Source organism: Bombina bombina, chromosome 11 (genome assembly GCF_027579735.1).
Source record: "Bombina bombina isolate aBomBom1 chromosome 11, aBomBom1.pri, whole genome shotgun sequence".
In the NCBI taxonomy this organism is placed as follows: Eukaryota; Metazoa; Chordata; class Amphibia; order Anura; family Bombinatoridae; genus Bombina; species Bombina bombina.
The window spans coordinates 167,770,334-167,788,621 of NC_069509.1; the positions used below are offsets into that span (position 1 = coordinate 167,770,334).

Here is an 18,288-nt window from a genome sequence, read left to right on the forward strand (position 1 = left end):
GAATCTGTTCGTAGTTCCCAAAAAAGAGGGAACTTTCAGGCCAATTCTGGATCTAAAAATCCTAAACAAATTCCTCAGAGTTCCATCATTCAAAATGGAAACCATTCGGACAATCTTACCAACAATCCAGGAAGGTCAATATATGACTACCATGGACTTAAAGGATGCGTACCTGCATATTCCTATCCACAAAGATCATCATCAGTTCCTGAGGTTCGCCTTTTTGGACAAACATTACCAGTTCGTGGCTCTTCCATTTGGTTTAGCCTCTGCTCCCAGAATTTTCACGAAGGTGCTAGGGTCCCTTCTAGCGGTTCTAAGACCGAGGGGCATTGCTGTAGCACCTTACCTAGACGACATTCTAATCCAAGCATCGTCTCTTTCCAAAGCAAAGGCTCATACAGACATCGTTCTAGCCTTTCTCAGGTCTCACGGGTGGAAGGTGAACGTAGAAAAGAGTTCCCTGTCCCCGTCAACAAGAGTTCCCTTTTTGGGAACAATCATAGATTCTTTAGAAATGAAGATCTTTCTGACAGAGATCAGAAAGTTAAAGCTTCTAAACGCTTGTCAAGTTCTTCACTCTATTCCTCAGCCTTCCATAGCTCAGTGCATGGAAGTAGTAGGATTGATGGTTGCAGCAATGGACATAGTTCCTTTTGCTTGAATTCATCTAAGACCATTACAACTGTGCATGCTCAAACAGTGGAATGGGGACTATGCAGACTTGTCTCCCCAGATTCAAGTAGACCAGGTAACCAGGGATTCTCTCCGCTGGTGGTTGTCTCACGATCACCTGTCTCAGGGAATGAGTTTCCGCAGACCAGAATGGGTCATTGTCACGACCGACGCCAGTCTCTTAGGCTGGGGTGCGGTCTGGGAATCTCTGAAAGCTCAAGGTCTATGGTCTCGAGAAGAGTCTCTTCTCCCGATAAACATTTTAGAACTGAGAGCGATATTAAATGCGCTCCTGGCGTGGCCTCTCCTAGCAAAGGCCAAATTCATAAGGTTTCAGTCGGACAACATGATGACTGTAGCGTACATCAATCATCAGGGGGGAACAAGGAGTTCCTTAGCGATGAGAGAGGTATCCAAGATCATCAAATGGGCGGAGGATCACTCCTGCCACCTATCTGCAATTCACATCCCAGGTGTGGACAACTGGGAGGTGGATTATCTGAGTCGCCAGACTTTTCATCCGGGGGAGTGGGAACTCCACCCGGAGGTTTTTGCCCAGTTAATCCAACTATGGGGCATTCCAGATATGGACCTGATGGCGTCTCGCCAGAACGCCAAGGTTCCTCGATACGGATCCAGATCCAGGGACCCTCGTGGACGCATTAGTGGCGCCTTGGTCGTTCAACCTAGCTTATGTGTTTCCACCGTTTCCTCTCCTTCCCAGGCTTGTAGCCAGGATCAAACAGGAGAAGGCCTCGGTGATTCTGATAGCTCCTGCATGGCCACGCAGGACTTGTTATGCAGACCTGGTGAATATGTCATCGGCTCCACCATGGAAGCTACCTTTGAGACAGGATCTTCTGGTACAAGGTCTGTTCGAACATCCAAATCTAGTCTCTCTCCAACTGACTGCTTGGAAATTGAACGCTTGATTCTATCTAAGCGTGGGTTTTCAGATTCAGTCATAGATACTCTGGTTCAAGCCAGAAAACCTGTAACTAGGAAGATTTACCATAAGATATGGCAAAAATATATCTGTTGGTGCGAATCCAAGGGGTTCCCTTGGAGTAGAATTAAAATCCCTAGGATACTTTCCTTTCTCCAAGAAGGTCTGGATAAAGGTTTGTCAGCTAGTTCCTTAAAAGGACAGATATCTGCTCTGTCTGTTTTGCTACACAAACGTCTGGCAACAGTGCCAGATGTACAAGTGTTTGTTCAGGCATTAGTTAGAATCAAGCCTGTTTACAGACCCATAACTTCTCCTTGGAGTCTAAATTTAGTTCTTTCAGTTCTTCAGGGGGTTCCGTTTGAACCCATGCATTCCATAGATATTAAGTTATTATCTTGGAAAGTTCTGTTTTTGGTTGCTATTTCTTCTGCTAGAAGAGTTTCTGAATTATCTGCTTTGCAATGTACTTCTCCCTATCTGGTATTCCATACAGATAAGGTAGTTTTACGTACCAAGCCTGGTTTTCTTCCAAAGGTCGTTTCCAACAGGAATATCAACCAGGAAATTGTTGTTCCTTCTCTGTGTCCGAATCCAGTTTCGAAGAAGGAACGCTTGTTACACAATCTAGATGTGGTCCGTGCGTTAAAGTTCTATTTAAAAGCAACAAAGGATATCAGACAGACTTCATCTTTGTTTGTTGTGTATTCTGGTAAGAGGAGAGGGCAGAAAGCTACTGCTACCTCTCTTTCTTTTTGGCTGAAAAGCATCATCCGATTGGCTTATGAGACTGCCGGACGGCAGCCTCCTGAACGAATCACAGCTCACTCTACTAGAGCTGTGGCTTCCACATGGGCCTTCAAGAATGAGGCTTCTGTTGATCAGATATGTAAGGCAGTGACTTGGTCTTCTCTGCACACTTTTGCCAAATTTTACAAATTCGATACTTATGCTTCTTCGGAGGCTATTTTTGGGAGAAAGGTTTTGCAAGCCGTGGTGCCTTCCGTTTAGGTAACCTGATTTGCTCCCTCCCTTCATCCGTGTCCTAAAGCTTTGGTATTGGTTCCCACAAGTAAGGATGACGCCGTGGACCGGACACACCAATGTTGGAGAAAACAGAATTTATGTTTACCTGATAAATTTCTTTCTCCAACGGTGTGTCCGGTCCACGGCCTGCCCTGGTTTTAATCAGGTTTGATGAATTTCTTTCTTTATACACTACAGTCACCACGGCACCCTATAGTTTCTCCTTTTTCTCCTAACCGTCGGTCGAATGACTGGGGGGCGGAGCCAGAGGGGGGCTATATGGGCAGCTTTTGCTGTGGTCTCTTTGCCATTTCCTGTTGGGGAAGAGAATATTCCCACAAGTAAGGATGACGCCGTGGACCGGACACACCGTTGGAGAAAGAAATTTATCAGGTAAACATAAATTCTGTTTTAAGTGTAAAAAATAAATAAATCGAAGCTATCTAGGAGGGGGTGGGGGGTTGGTCTTTGTTGGGGGGGAGCTACACTACAGAAAAGGGGAAAAAATTAAAAAAAGCAACTATTTTATTCTAAACTGGGTACTGGCAGACAGCTGCCAGTACCCAAGATGGCGCCCATTAGGGTAGAGGGGGAGGGTTAGAGAGCTGTTTGGTGGGGGATCAGTCAGGTTGGGGGCTAAGGGGGGTCCTACACAGCAGCATATGTAAATATGCTTTAAAAAAAAAAGCCTAAATATACCTTTTATTTTAGTACTGGCAGAGTTGCTGCGAGTACTTAAGATGGCGGGGACAATTGTGGGGTGGGGTAGGGAAGAGAGCTGTTTGTGAGGGATCAGCGGGTCTGATGTTTCAGGTGGGAGGCTGAGCTCTACACTAAAGCTAAAATTAACCCTGCAAGCTCCCTACAAGCTACCTATTAACCCCTTCACTGCTAGCCATAATACACGTGTGATGCGCAGCAGGATTTAGCGGCCTTCTAAGTACCAAAAAGCAACGCCAAAGCCATATATGTCTGCTATTTCTGAACAAAGGGGATCCCAGAGAAGCATTTACAACCATTTGTGCCATAATTGCACAAGCTGTTTGTAAATGATTTCAGTGAGAAACCTAAAATTGTGAAAAATTTAACGTTTTTTTTTTAATTTGATCGCATTTGGCTGTGAAATGGTGGAATGAAATATACCAAAATGGGCCTAGATCAATACTTGGGGTTGTCTACTACACTAAAGCAAAAATTACCCCAAAAAGCTCCCTACATGCTCCCTAATTAACCCCTTCACTGCTGGGCATAATACACGTGTGGTGCACAGTGGCATTTAGCGGCCTTCTAATTACCAAAAAGCAACGCCAAAGCCATATATGTCTGCTATTTCTGAACAAAGGGGATCCCAGAGAAGCATTTACAACCATTTATGCCATTATTGCACAAGCTGTTTGTAAATAATTTCAGTGAGAAACCGAAAGTTTGTGAAAAAGTGAACTATTTTTTGTATTTGATCACATTTGGCGGTGAAATGGTGGCATGAAATATACCAAAATGGGCCTAGATCAATACTTTGGGTTGTCTACTAAAAAAAATATATACATGTCAATGGATATTCAGGGATTCCTGAAAGATATTAATGTTCTAATGTAACTAGCGCTAATTTTGAAATAAAATGGTTTGGAAATAGCAAAGTGCTACTTGTATTTATGGCCCTATAACTTGCAAAAAAAGCAAAGAACATGTAAACATTGAGTATTTCTAAACTCAGGACAAAATTTAGAAACTATTTAGCATGGGTGTTTTTTGGTGGTTGTAGATGTGTAACAGATTTTGGGGGTCAAAGTTAGAAAAAGTGTGTTTTTTTCCATTTTTTTCTCATATTTTATATTTTGTTATAGTAAATTATAAGATATGATGAAAATAATGGTATCTTTAGAAAGTCCATTTAATGGCGAGAAAAACGGTATATAATATGTGTGGGTACAGTAAATGAGTAAGAGGAAAATTACAGCCAAACACAAACACCGCAAAAATGTAAAAATAGTCTTGGTCCCAAATGGACAGAAATTGGAAAAGTGCTGTGGTCATTAAGGGGTTAATTTAGTATATTTGGTTGTGGGGGGCTTGCGGTTTAGGGGTTAATAGGTTTATTATAGTGGTGGCGGGGAGCGGCGCAATAGGGGTTAATAACTTTAGTATAGTGGGAGCGATGTGGGCGGACGGCAGATTAGGGGTTAATAATATTTAAATAGTGTTTGTGATGCGGGAGGGCAGCAGTTAAGGGGTTAATAACTTTATTATAGTGATGACTATGTCGGGGAGTGGCGGAATAGGGGTTAATTAGTATTTTATTAGTGGCGGCGATGTCGGGAGCAGCAGATTAGGGGGTTAATAAATTTAATATAGTGTTTGCGATGCGGGAGGGCCTCGGTTTAGGGGTTAATAGGTAGTTTATGGGTGTTTAGTGTACTTTGTAACACTTTAGTTATGAGTTTTATGTAACAGTTTTTTTTTGCGTAAAACTCATAATTACTGCTCTCAGATGGCGGTACGGATCTTGTCTTTATAGGGTGTAACGCAAGCTTTTTAGCCTCACAGCAAAACTCGTAATGGCTGCGCTATGGAAGTCCCATGAAAAAACGTAATTTTTACGAGTGCGGGACTGACATTGCGGTACAGCTATACCGACAAGACTTGTAATGGCTGCGTTGCTGTTTTAACGCTGAAATGGCCATTTATTTCAGCGTTACAACACAAACGCCCAACTCATAATCTACCTGAATGTAATTTATTGTAAAATGGAAACTGTTGTGAGTATTATATTACCAAATGTATTAAGGTGTGTGAGAATGAGAAGAAAATATAAAATAAAACATACATAGATGGTGTCTTCTGCCAATCAGCTTAAACAATCACCCATTACAATTGGTAGAAATTACAGTTGATTATTCCTGGTATATATTGGTGTCTGTATTTCTTCTACAAGATACGATGAGTCCACGGATTTCATCCTTGTGGGATATTATCCTCCTGCTAACAGGAAGTGGCAAAGAGCACCACAGCAGAGCTGTATATATAGCTCCTCCCTTCCCCTCCACCCCCAGTCATTCTCTTTGCCTGTGTTATACTAGGAAGAAGGTAAAGTGAGGTGTTAGTTTTATTTTCTTCAATCAAGAAGTTTTTTATTTTAAATGGTACCGGTGTGTGCTATTTTCCTCAGGGGGTTATAGAAGAAGATTCCTGCCCTGAGGTTGATGACCTTAGCAGTTGTAACTAAGATCCACGTTAGTTCTCACAAGATTTCTGAAGGTAACATAAGGACATCTTCAGTGTGGAGAACGGTTTCATGCTACAAGCAGCATTAAGGTATGTGCAGCCCTTTATTTCTGAAGAGACTTGATATATCAGAACTGGCTGGCATTTATTTCCCTGTAAGGAAGACTATATTTTAGGTCAATAAAGTGTGCCTAAGGATGATTCTCAGTCTGAAGAGAATCAGGATATGCCATCCAATTCTCCCCAAGTGTCACAACCTTCAACGCCCACACAAGCAACGCCAAGTACCTCTAGTGCGTCTAATTCATTTACTCTGCAGGAGATGGCTGCAGTTATGTCAACTACCCTTACAGAGGTATTATCTAAATTACCAGTGTTACAGGGTTAATGCAGTAGGTCAGGTATTAATGTGAATACTGAATCCTCTGATGCTTTATTAGCTATTTCCGATGTACCTTCACAGTGTTCTGAGTTGGGGGTCAGGGAATTGCTGTCTGAGGGAGAGATTTCATACTCAGGAAATGTGTTACCTCAGACAGATTCGGACGTTACGTCCTTTAAATTTAAGCTTGAACACCTCCGCCTGTTACTTTGGGAGGTTTTAGCGACTCTGGATGATTGTGACCCTATTGTGATACCACCAGAGAAATTGTGTAAGATGGACAAATATCTAGAGGTGCCTACTTACACTGATGTTTTTCCGGTTCCTAAAAGAATTTCGGAAATTATATAAAAAAAAATGGGATAGACCAGGTATTCCGTTTTCTCCCCCCTCCTAATTTTAAGAAAATGTTTCCCATATCAGACACCATTCAGGACTCGTGGCAAACGCTCCCTAAGGTAGAGGGAGCTATATCTACCCTGGCGAAGCGTACAACTATACCTATTGAGGAAAGTTGTGCTTTCAAAGACCCTTGGATAAAAAATTAGAGGGTCTCCTAAAGAAATTATTTATTAATCAGGGTTTTCTTTTACAACCTACAGCTTGCATTGTTCCAGTAACTACTGCAGCAGCTTTTTGGTTTGAGGCTCTGGAGGAGTCTCTGAAAGTTGAGACTCCGTTAGATGACATTGTGGATAGAATTAAGGCTCTTAAGCTATCTAATTCTTTTATTACTGATGCCGCTTTTCAGATTGCTAAATTAGCGGCGAAAAATGCAGGATTGGCTATTCTAGCACATAGAGCGTTGTGGCTCAAATCTTGGTCTGCTAATGTGTCATCAAAAACTAAGCTTTTGGCTATTCCCTTTAAAGGTAAGACCCTTTTCGGGCCTGAATTGAAGGAAATAATTTCTGACATTACAGGAGGTAAAGGCCATGCCCTCAGGATAAGTCTGTTAAGATGAGGGGTAAATAGAATAATTTTCGTTCCTTTCGGAATTTTCAGGGAGGACCTTCTGCTTCCTCTTCCTCAACAAGGCAGGAAGGGAATTTTACCCAATCTAAGTCAGTCTGGAGACCCAACCCGAATTGGAATAAAGGTAAACAATCCAAGAAGCCCGCTTCTGCTACAAAGACAGCATGAAGGGGTGGCCCCCGATCCGGGACCGGATCTAGTAGGAGCAGACTTTCTTTCTTTGCCCAGGCTTGGGCAAGGGATGTTCAGGACCCCTGGGCACTAGAAATAGTGACCCACGGTTATCAATTGGAATTCAAGGATTTTCTCCCAGGAGGGAGATTTCATCTTTCAAGATTATCTGCAAACCAGATAAAAAGAGAGGCGTTCTTACGCTGTGTAAAATACCTTTTTCCATGGGAGTAATTTGTCCCGTTCCAAAATCGGAACAGGGACAGGGGTTTTACTCAAATCTATTCGTGGTTCCCAAAAAAGAGGGAACTTTCAGACCCATTTTAGACCTCAAGTGTCTAAACAAGTTTCTCAGAGTCCCATCGTTCAAGATGGAGACTATACAAACAATTTTACCAATGATTCAGGAGGGTCAATATATGACTACCGTGGACTTGAAGGATGCTTACCTTCATATTTCTATCCACAAGGATCATCATCAGTTTCTAAGGTTTGCCTTCCTGGACAAACATTATCAGTTCGTGGCTCTTCCCTTCGGGTTGACAGTTTTTGACAGTTTTTCAAAGCTAGACAGTGCTAGTTCACATGTGCCATATAGATAACATTGTGCTCACTCCCGTGGAGTTACTTATGAGTCAGCACTGATAAAGGGGCAGTCTGCAGAGGATTAGATACAAGGTAATCACAGAGGTAACAGTGTTGGTTATGCAAAACTGGGGAATAGGTAATAAAGGGATTATCTACTGTATCTTTTTAAACAATAAGCATTTTTAAGTAGACTGTCCCCTTATTTAATATTAGCCCATTTTAGCAAAATATTGTCTTAAATTTTAACTGGAGGGTTAGTAAAATGAGCCAGGTAGTGTGCCCATTAAATAGGTTCCTGGGGATAGCACTGCAATCAGATGTTAACCAAATGTCTTGAAGTAACAGGCAACAATTGATGTAACCCCAGATGTTTTGAAACTACATTTCTTATGATGCTTAGGCACTAGGTCTGGTTGAGCATCATGGGAAATGTAGTTCTGACACATTAGGGGTGCCAAGGTCAGCCATCACTGTGATAAAAGCACCGGTGAGTCCCTTTACCATTGTACATCCCTGACAATGTAACACTGATCATTGTTTAGCCTTATATGGACCTATTTGATTTTCTTCTGATTTAAAATGCAATTATAGTCTTACTTCAAATTAGTATTTATTATTTTTATTGTACTGTTCTGAACAGAATAAAACTTTAAGGCACATATTACATACGTATGTTTGATTAGGTACTGCACATATAAGATACAGTCATTGACTTGGCAATTTAAATTAACACCCAATTAATCATCAAGCTGACACAATGCTGCAACTCCGCGGTTTATCCAGTGCTTCGGAGGTTTGTCTGATGGTAACTCTATAGACAACACGTAGTTCGTTGAATGTCCTGTTGTTGAGAGGGTTCCTTTTCTTTCGCTGGTTTTATATACTGGGCAAAAGTATTTGTTTTCATGCAAAAATCTTGAACTGTCTCCAGGTTTCAGCCAGATAATAGGCAAAGGATCATAGAGTATTTTAGAAATAGATTCTCCAATCAGCATTGTAGTTCGGTCCCATCGTGCTCCTTCCAAAAAGAGTCCACGTATATATGCTCCATCTTCTGGTGACTCATCCATAGTGGTCTCCTGATTGGTTACCTGAAAAGGAAGTGGAACATTGAATCATTCTACAAGATGAAAAGCAATAGCATGATCTAAACTCTGTGCACCATATTTTTAGATTTTAGACACATTAAAGTGGCTTTATTATAAAAAAAAAAAAAATGCTGTTAACAAAATCCCTTTTCCTATTATGTACTAAACACATGGTTAAAATTACACACCACATGCACTTCTGTGCTGCTTCAGATTGAGATTCAAATTGTAACTACAGGAAATTTACATATGTCACTCTAGATTGGCTCACCAGATCCTTAATGTAATGTCCACTACTCTAGATCCTTGCAGAAAAGCCTGTTTCTTAAACATTTGCAGATATTCTTAGTACTCTAGTCCCTTGCAGAGATGCTCATTGCTCTAGTCCCTTGTAGACATGACCATTACACTAGTCCCTTGTAGACATGACCATTACACTAGTCCTTTGTAGACATGACCATTAGACTAGTCCCTTGTAGACATGACCATTACTCTAGTCCCTTGTAGACATGACCATTACTCTAGTCTGTGGTAGAGATGACCATTACACTACTCCCTTGTAGAGATGCTCATTACTTTAGTCCCTTGTAGACATGACCATTACTCTAGTCCCTTTTATAGATGATCATTATACTAGTCCCTTATATAGATGATCATTACACTATTACTTTGTAAAGATACTCATTACTCTAGTTCCTTGTAGACATTACCATTGCTTTAGTTCAATGTAGACATAACCATTGCTCTAGATCAATGTAGACATGATCATTGCTCTAGTTTAATGTACAGTAGACAATACCATTACTCTAGTTCAATGTAGACATAACCATTGCTCTAGTTCAGTGTAGACATGATCATTACTCTAGTCCCTTGTAGACATGACCATTACTCTAGTCCCTTGTAGACATGATCAGTATTCTAGTCCCTTGTAGACATGATCATTACTATAGTCTCTTGTAGACATGACCATTACACTAGTCCCTTGTAGACATGATCATTACACTAGTCCCTTTTAGACATACCATTACACTAGTTCATTGTAGACGTGATTATTACTCTAGTCCCTTGTAGACTTGATCACGTCTACAAGGGACTAGAGTAATGATCATGTCTACAAGGGACTAGAGTAATAATCACGTCTACAATGAACTAGTGTAATGGTATGTCTACAAGGGACTATAGTAATGATCACATAATGATCATTACTCTAGTCCCTTGTAAACGTGATCATTACTCTAGTCCCTTGTAGACATGACAATTACTTTAGTCCCTTGCAGAGATTCTCATTACTGATGCTCATTACACTAGTCCCTTGCATTACACTAGTTCCTTATAGAAATACTCCATTACGCTAGTTCCTTGTAGACATTACCATTAATCTAATTTAATGTAGACATAATCATTGCTCTAGTTCAATGTACAGTAGACAATACCATTACTCTAGTTCAAAGTAGACATGATTATTACTCTAGTCCCTTGTAGACATGATCAGTATTCTAGTCCCTTGCAGAGATTCTCATTACTTTAGTCCCTTGTTGACATACCATTACACTAGTCCCTTGTAGACATGATCATTACTTTAGTCACTTGTAGACATGATCATTACTTTAGTACCTTGTAGACATGACCATTACTTTAGTCCTTTGTAGACATGATCATTACTCTAGTCCCTTGTAGATGTGACCATTACTCTAGTCCCTTGTAGATGTGACCATTACTCTAGTCCCTTGTAGACATGACCATTACTCTAGTCCCTTGTAGATGTGACCATTACTCAAGTCCCTTGCAAAGATGCTCATTACACTAGTTCCTTGAGGAGATAATGATTACACTGACTAGTACATTACAGAGATGAGCATAACTCTAGAAGCATCAAATGTTCTCCGTTATAGCTTTACGTGTCCACAGGGCTTTGGTTTAGCTGTTTTATTTTTTTTCTAAACAATCCTATATACCTTTGCCAAACTATTCCAAATCTTTATTATATATATATATATATATATATATATATATACACACACACATACAGTACATATATATATATATATATAAAAGCATAACAGCCAAGTGCTACTGTTTATCATAATAAACATATCCATAACTGTATGTATAAGTAATTATATACTAGCTTTGTTTTTTTTACAGACATACTTTATGAATTGCTATACACATGTTGCATTGTTGTGACAATATTATAGCCCAGTTCTTACCTCAAACTCAAATCCGATGTGATCAATGGGAATAGTATATTTTCTAGCATAATTCTGTGAGACTCCAGTCAGGAATGACTGAGTGAAATAAAACCCAGAAACCCAGAAGACCTTGGGTGGTCCGTTATCTATCCAGTCCTGAAAAAAATATAAGGTGTTATCTCTGGAAACAGAATTCCCTGCTGAAATCTATAATATCCACTGCAAATAATCAACATGTATTGTTGTCAGCAGTGGTGATAAAGGGATAGTTCAAGAAGTTTAGCAACTAATTTATTATTGCACAACTTCCCAAAGGTCATGCAGCCTCTTGTACATTTCCTATTGTCTATTTTGGACAAGGAGAATGGTAAATGGGTAATAAAGGGGGTTTTAAATATGCAAAGCAAGAATAAGTTATCACGACCATCAGTACCCCTAATGTATTATTAGTATTCATTATTTTATTTATTTATAAAAAGCCAACATATGGTGTATTAGATTACATTACATGGGGTTATTATACAAATATTAATATATAAATAAAGCTGGTTGCCAAAAAAGTTAAGGGGCCGATTTATCATGGGCTGAATGGCCCCTGTTGCCGTAAACAGCAGTTATGAAGCAGTGGTCTTAAGACCGCTGCTCCTTAACTGGTCCGCTGCCTCTGAGGCTGTGAACATAAATCCGCCCGATCGAATACGAGCAGGTTGATTGACACCCCTGCTAGCGGCCAATTAGCCACGAATCTGCAGGGTGCGGCATTGCACAAGCAGTTCACCAGAACTGCTTGTGCAATGTTAAAAGCAGACAGCGTATGCTGTCTGCATTCAGCAATGTCTGTCGGACATGATCCGCTTAGCGGATTATGTCAGACAGACATTTGATAAATCAACCCCTTAGTAACCAAAGCAGAGACCATATTCGTATTGTTAGAATACTTGTAACCAAAAGCATATGTATGTATATTATATATTCTTGCATATAAAATTATAAAAAAATAATAATAAAATGCTCGCTACATAACTTTGACAAAATCACAACCAAGGGATTTTGTCTAAAACATTAAATAATGTCTGAGTAACCAAGTTTTTCTTATTTATTTTTTGCTGGTACAGTATCTTTTCCACATTAAAAGTAGCTCTTATACACAACCTACGTAAATACAGTATAATAATGTTACAGTCATGGAGATTAGATTTTCAATTGTTACTTGACTGCCACAAGGTGGCGCTACTCACTTAGACCTGCAAACTAGTACTAAAATATAGATAATTGCGTGATGGACCAATATCACTTAAAACGACACAAAGTTGGCCCCGATTGCTGATTAAAGTCCCTGAGGACTGATTAGGATTGGCAACTTAATTTGTAAAAAAAAATACCTGCTGTGCTAATTAGTATAAGTTTGCATAAATAATTAAACGGCAGAACTTCTTTACCTAAAATGACTATGGCTGATGTTAAAGGGACACTTATTTGTAGATTCCGACACACTTAGGCCAAGAGTTATCAAGGGGTCTCAGCCACATCGGCTGCAGGTTCGCACTGAGCCTGCAGTCGAAATTTAAGAAGCAGCAGTCATCAGAACGCTGCTTCTCAACCCTATTCTCCACCTGTTATGTGGCGGATATTAATCTCCCCAAACGTTTCTGACCAGGAGATTGACATCAGGGCAGGGTTACAAACAAGCGCATGTGTGTAATTATAAATGCAGATTGCTGCATTCCAGAATCAATGCCCGGCGGACAGGGGTAAGAACATACGCCACTGACTGCCAGTAGTATGAGAAATTTAGCCCTTAGCCGTTTCACCATGACAGCAACGTTATTTCTATATTTTAACATAACATTTATTTCTATATTTATTCTACGTTATCTACATGGAGCTGAGTCTTACTTGACTGACAGGTTCTCACTTTACAGGATTTTATCTGTAGTTTAAATCAACCATGTCAGCCCATTGTCTCATATTCCTTCCTTGTGAATCCTCTGCCTATAAGTGACAACAGGGGGCGCTAGAGCATATAAGGGGAGATGCAGGAGCAGTGACATTTTGCACTATCCTATGGGAACCACAAGCAGCAGCTGACTTTGGTAAAACAGGCACTTGCCATGTTGTGGTGGAATAAGACAAAGGGTGAGAAAAGCTTTGAACCCTGGATCAGATGTAAATTCTCCAAATTAAAAATAAAATAATTACAATTTTATTCAAGAGATAAAATAAAGTAACATCTATTATGGGGGGGGGGGGGGTGAAACGCCGTCTTGTAAATTTTCGTCTAGTGCAAACTATACTTGGGCTCTGTAACCTCAGTATAAGGGAAATAATTTAAAGGGCCATTAAAGTGTTAAAATGACATGCTCAAATTCATTAGAGAATGTCATTTTATCACTAGCGATGCTACAAAGCTATGTGTTTAACCCCTTTGTTAAAGTACAACACTGGACCCGCAGAACACTGCTGATCCCGAGCCGAAACTGCAGATGATCCAATCAGCAGTGCTAGTCACATAACTAGCCACTATAATGTCCTTTAGGGTTCACTGAGGGCCGGAGCTCAGACACTGCCTTAGAGTACCTACAGTAAACAGGAAACTTCCCTTAAAGTATCTATTATAAATATGTGCATTTTATTTTTATCCGAAACCACCTACACCTGAATATTTCCCTAAGGTCACCCAAAGTGAACATAAGTATGTAATTACTATAGTAATATAGTATAGTAAATATGCTCCTGTCATTACCCCAAGAGCACCTACACATACAGTTTCCCTGAGCGCATCTATAGTAAATATAAAGGTTATATAACCCAAGGAGTATGCAGCACATACCTGTAAGAACTGCAATCGGGAGAGTAGATCAGACACATAGCTGCCCAGTGGTTTTAGAGATGGATAGGACTTTGATGCCCACATTGCGGGCACTTTACCCACCAACATACTGTTAAATACATTTTCCAGTTCAGAGGACATCAACACCTGCCCTTTGATGGCTTTTCCCATGTTTATCAGGCTGCTCCGCACAACCTCAGTGAGCCTGAAATGTAAGAAGCAGATTACTAACACGAGCTGTCACCACCCAGAGAAGAGGGGGTGCAATACTATGCATTCTACCTATATACTTTATATAAAGTCAGTGCCTACAGCTACCCTAGAGCTTACATTTAGCGCTGTGAAACTGGCTGCCCTGGTCTGGTGCTTCTATTCTGCCCCATTGTTGAGAGTTTTTTCTTTTTTTAAAAAAAACAACCTGACAGAGTAGGCGGTAAAGCCAAACAAAAGCCTCTGATACTGCTCTGCACTCAAGGCCATAACGCAGAATCCATAGCCTCAAATACATGAGCAATATGAAGTGCTCTTATTGATGTCTACGGAGTGGGCAGTGCAGCTTTTGATTGGCTGTGCCAGCTGCTCTCTCATGTTGGAACAACAATCTGCCAACCGTTGCGGTGGCAGTGAACGCAAGATAGAAGCTTCGGACCAGGGGTTAAAGGGACATTCCAGCTAAAATTGGAATCCATGTAGATGTATTTCAGTTTTGAGTAGAAATATTTTTGTAAGCAAAAATGCTTCTAACAAAAGCTATAGCTGATTCAAAAGTGAAATTAAATATGCACCGTGCACAAGCATTTTTAAACACAGTGCTTGGTCAGAGAGCCTGAGGTGCTTGTACCATCTGGTAATGACTCAGTTTGTTAATTGCTGACACAATACAATCCCCACTGGCGCTCTGAGCAGCTGCAGTAATTAAAATGCTGGTGCACTGAGAATCCCTAGCTATGCTTCACATGCAGAGAAAAATATTTTCACTAAAACAGTGATAACTTTTACTTTTTGCAAATATATTCTATTCTATTTAAATATATAATTCAACTATGTGAACTTACATTTTGACTGGAATGTCCCTTTAAAGGGACATAAAATGCTAAATGTTTATTTCATGATTCAGACAGAACATTTTCAACAACTTTCCAATTTACTTGTATTATTAAATGTGCTTCATTCTCTAGGTATCCTTTGTTGAATGAGCAGCAATGCACTACTGGGGGCTAGCTGAACACATCTGGTGAACCAATGAAAAGAAGTAGTTGTATGCAGTCACCAATCAACAGCTAGTTCCCAGTAATGCATTGCTACTCCCGAGCCTATCTAGGTATGCTTTTCAACCAAGAATACCAGGAGAATAAAACAAATTAGATAATAGAAATACATTGGAAAGTTGTATAAAATCACATGTTCTGTCTGAATCATGAAAGAGAAAGTTTGGGTTTCATGTCCCTTTAAACAAAGCCTTGGCTACAGTTTTACAGCTCTAAAGATAAGCCAATCTCTACTGCAACACAATAAGTGCATATATCATTAATCATTTTAATTTGAATGTCCCTTTAAGGGGAATGGTAAATGGCATCATACTGTGTGCATTGTATGGGAAATTATGCACAGGATGTTTTTGTCCCTAATTATATTTACCTGTTAAATCGGATTAATTCTTGTCTCAGCACAGTATTCATTGATTCTTCATAGACCACAGGATACTTTGCCATCACCTCCTCCAGATTAAAGTCATTTGGCAACTTGTGCAGAATATCCTTTGCTAAATCATCAACCGTTTCCTATGTACAGATAAAAAAAGTAAATAAGAAATATCTACACACTTTCTGTTGCTGAACAGACCCTTATCACACCCTATGTTAAAGGGACATTAATGTTACTGTTTTTTAAAATCTATTACAGTTTGTTAGCTAATGTTACGTGTGGAGGGCTGACCCTGTCCACCAATAAGAGTTGTTCCTTATCAGCCAGTGAGCAACTTATCAGCTGTGAAAAAAACAATTTCGCATTAAAGGATGAATTTGCTGTAGTGATATTGAAACAGATTGGAATGAAAGCTTTACATGAACACTATACCTAGATAATATCACATGTTCTATCATTCATATGAAAATGTGATGTAAAAGCTAATATACCAGTATAGGACCAGTTCTCTAAAGCTCTCTGATGTGACAACACAATCTACTGTGAGGTCTCTCAAATACTGTGAGAAAGTCAAAGGCGTGAGAGCTGCTTATCGTACTAACCCAGGTTATGGATGTGAAGGTGACACTTTTATTACAACATATGCTGTTAGCACAAAGTATTTATTAGCAGAAAGTACTTATCAACCACTCAGCATCAGCAGAAGGTACTTATTAACCAATCAGCATCAGCAGAAGGTACTTATTAACCAATCAGCATCAGCAGAAGGTACTTATTAACCAATCAGTATCAGCAGAAGGTACTTATTAACCAATCAGCATCAGCAGAAAGTACTTATCAACCACTCAGCATCAGCAGAAGGTACTTATTAACCAATCAGCATCAGCAGAAAGTACTTATCAACCACTCAGCATCAGCAGATGGTACTCATCAACCAATGAGCATCAGCAGAAGGTACTTATTAACCAATCTGCATTAGCAGAAAGTACTTATCACCCAATCAGACTTAGCAGAAAGTACTCATCAACCAATCAGCAGAAAGTACTTATCAACCACTCAGCATCAGCAGAAAGTACTCATCAACCAATCAACATCAGCAGAAGGTACTTATTAACCAATCAGTATTAGCAGATAGTACTTATTAACCAATCAGCATCAGTAGAAGGTACTTATTAACCAATCAGCATCAGCAGAAAGTACTTATCAACCAATGAGCATTAGTAGAAGGTACTTATCAACCAATCAGAATTAGCAGACGGTGCTTATCAACCAATCAGAATTAGCAGAAAGTACTTATCAACCAATCAGCATCAGCAGCAAGTACTCATCAACCAATCAGCATCAGCAATAGGTACTTATCAACCAATCAGCATTAGCAGAAAGTACTCAAAGTACATTAGTAGAAAGTTAGCAGAATGTACTTATTGACCAATGAGCATTAGTAGAAAATACTTAGTGACCAATGAGCATTAGCAGAAAGTACTTATTGACCAATGAGCATTACCAGAAAGTACTTAGTGACCAATGAGCATTAGCAGAAAGTACTTATTGACCAATGAGCATTACCAGAAAGTACTTAGTGACCAATGAGCAGTGGCAGAAATTACTATTGACCAATGAGCATTAGCAGAAAGTACTTATTGACCAATGAACATTAGTAGCAAGTACTAAGTGACCAATGAGCATTAGCAGAAAGTACTTATTGACCAATGAGCATTAGTAGAAATTACTTAGTGACCAATGCGCATTAGCAGAAAGTACTTATTGACCAATGAGCATTAGTAGAAATTACTTATTGACCAATGAGCATTAGAAGAAAGTACTTATTGACCAATGAGCATTAGCAGAAAGTACTTATTGACCAATGAGCATTAGTAGAAAGTACTTATTGAACAATGAGCATTAGCAGAAAGTACTTATTGACCAATGAGCATTAGCAGAAAGTACTTATTGACCAATGAGCATTAGCAGAAAGTACTTATTGACCAATGAGCATTAGTAGAAAGTACTTATTGACCAATGAGCATTAGCAGAAAGTACTTATTGACCAATGAGCATTAGTAGAAAGTACTTATTGAACAATGAGCATTAGCAGAAAGTACTTATTGACCAATGAGCATTAGCAGAAAGTACTTATTGACCAATGAGCATAAGCAGAAAGTACTTAGTGACCAATGAGCATTAGCAGAAAGTACTTAGTGACCAATGAGCATTAGCAGAAAGTACTTATTGACCAATGAGCATTAGTAGAAAGTACTTATTGACCAATGAGCATTAGCAGAAAGTACTTATTGACCAATGAGCATTAGTAGAAAGTACTTATTGAACAATGAGCATTAGCAGAAAGTACTTATTGACCAATGAGCATTAGCAGAAAGTACTTATTGACCAATGAGCATAAGCAGAAAGTACTTAGTGACCAATGAGCATTAGCAGAAAGTACTTAGTGACCAATGAGCATTAGCAGAAAGTACTTATTGACCAATGAGCATTAGCAGAAAATACTTAGTGACCAATGAGCATTAGCAGAAAGTACTTATTGACCAATG

The 18,288-nt window shown here is 39.5% G+C and overlaps 1 protein-coding gene across 1 annotated transcript in view; it reads right to left on the minus strand.

The window, feature by feature from the left end:
* Positions 1–8,588: 8,588 nt before the first annotated feature.
* The window catches only part of DNAH3 (dynein axonemal heavy chain 3), a 611,780-nt gene continuing 602,080 nt past the window's right edge, over positions 8,589–18,288 (minus strand). Inside the window, exons 58-61 of the mRNA XM_053694256.1 lie at positions 15,734–15,876; positions 14,096–14,300; positions 11,284–11,421; positions 8,589–9,076 (exon numbers count right to left, since the gene is read on the minus strand). Of these exons, the coding sequence (XP_053550231.1) occupies positions 8,723–9,076; positions 11,284–11,421; positions 14,096–14,300; positions 15,734–15,876 (840 nt within the window). The 3' untranslated portion in view covers positions 8,589–8,722. The remainder of the gene's footprint in view (positions 9,077–11,283; positions 11,422–14,095; positions 14,301–15,733; positions 15,877–18,288) is intronic.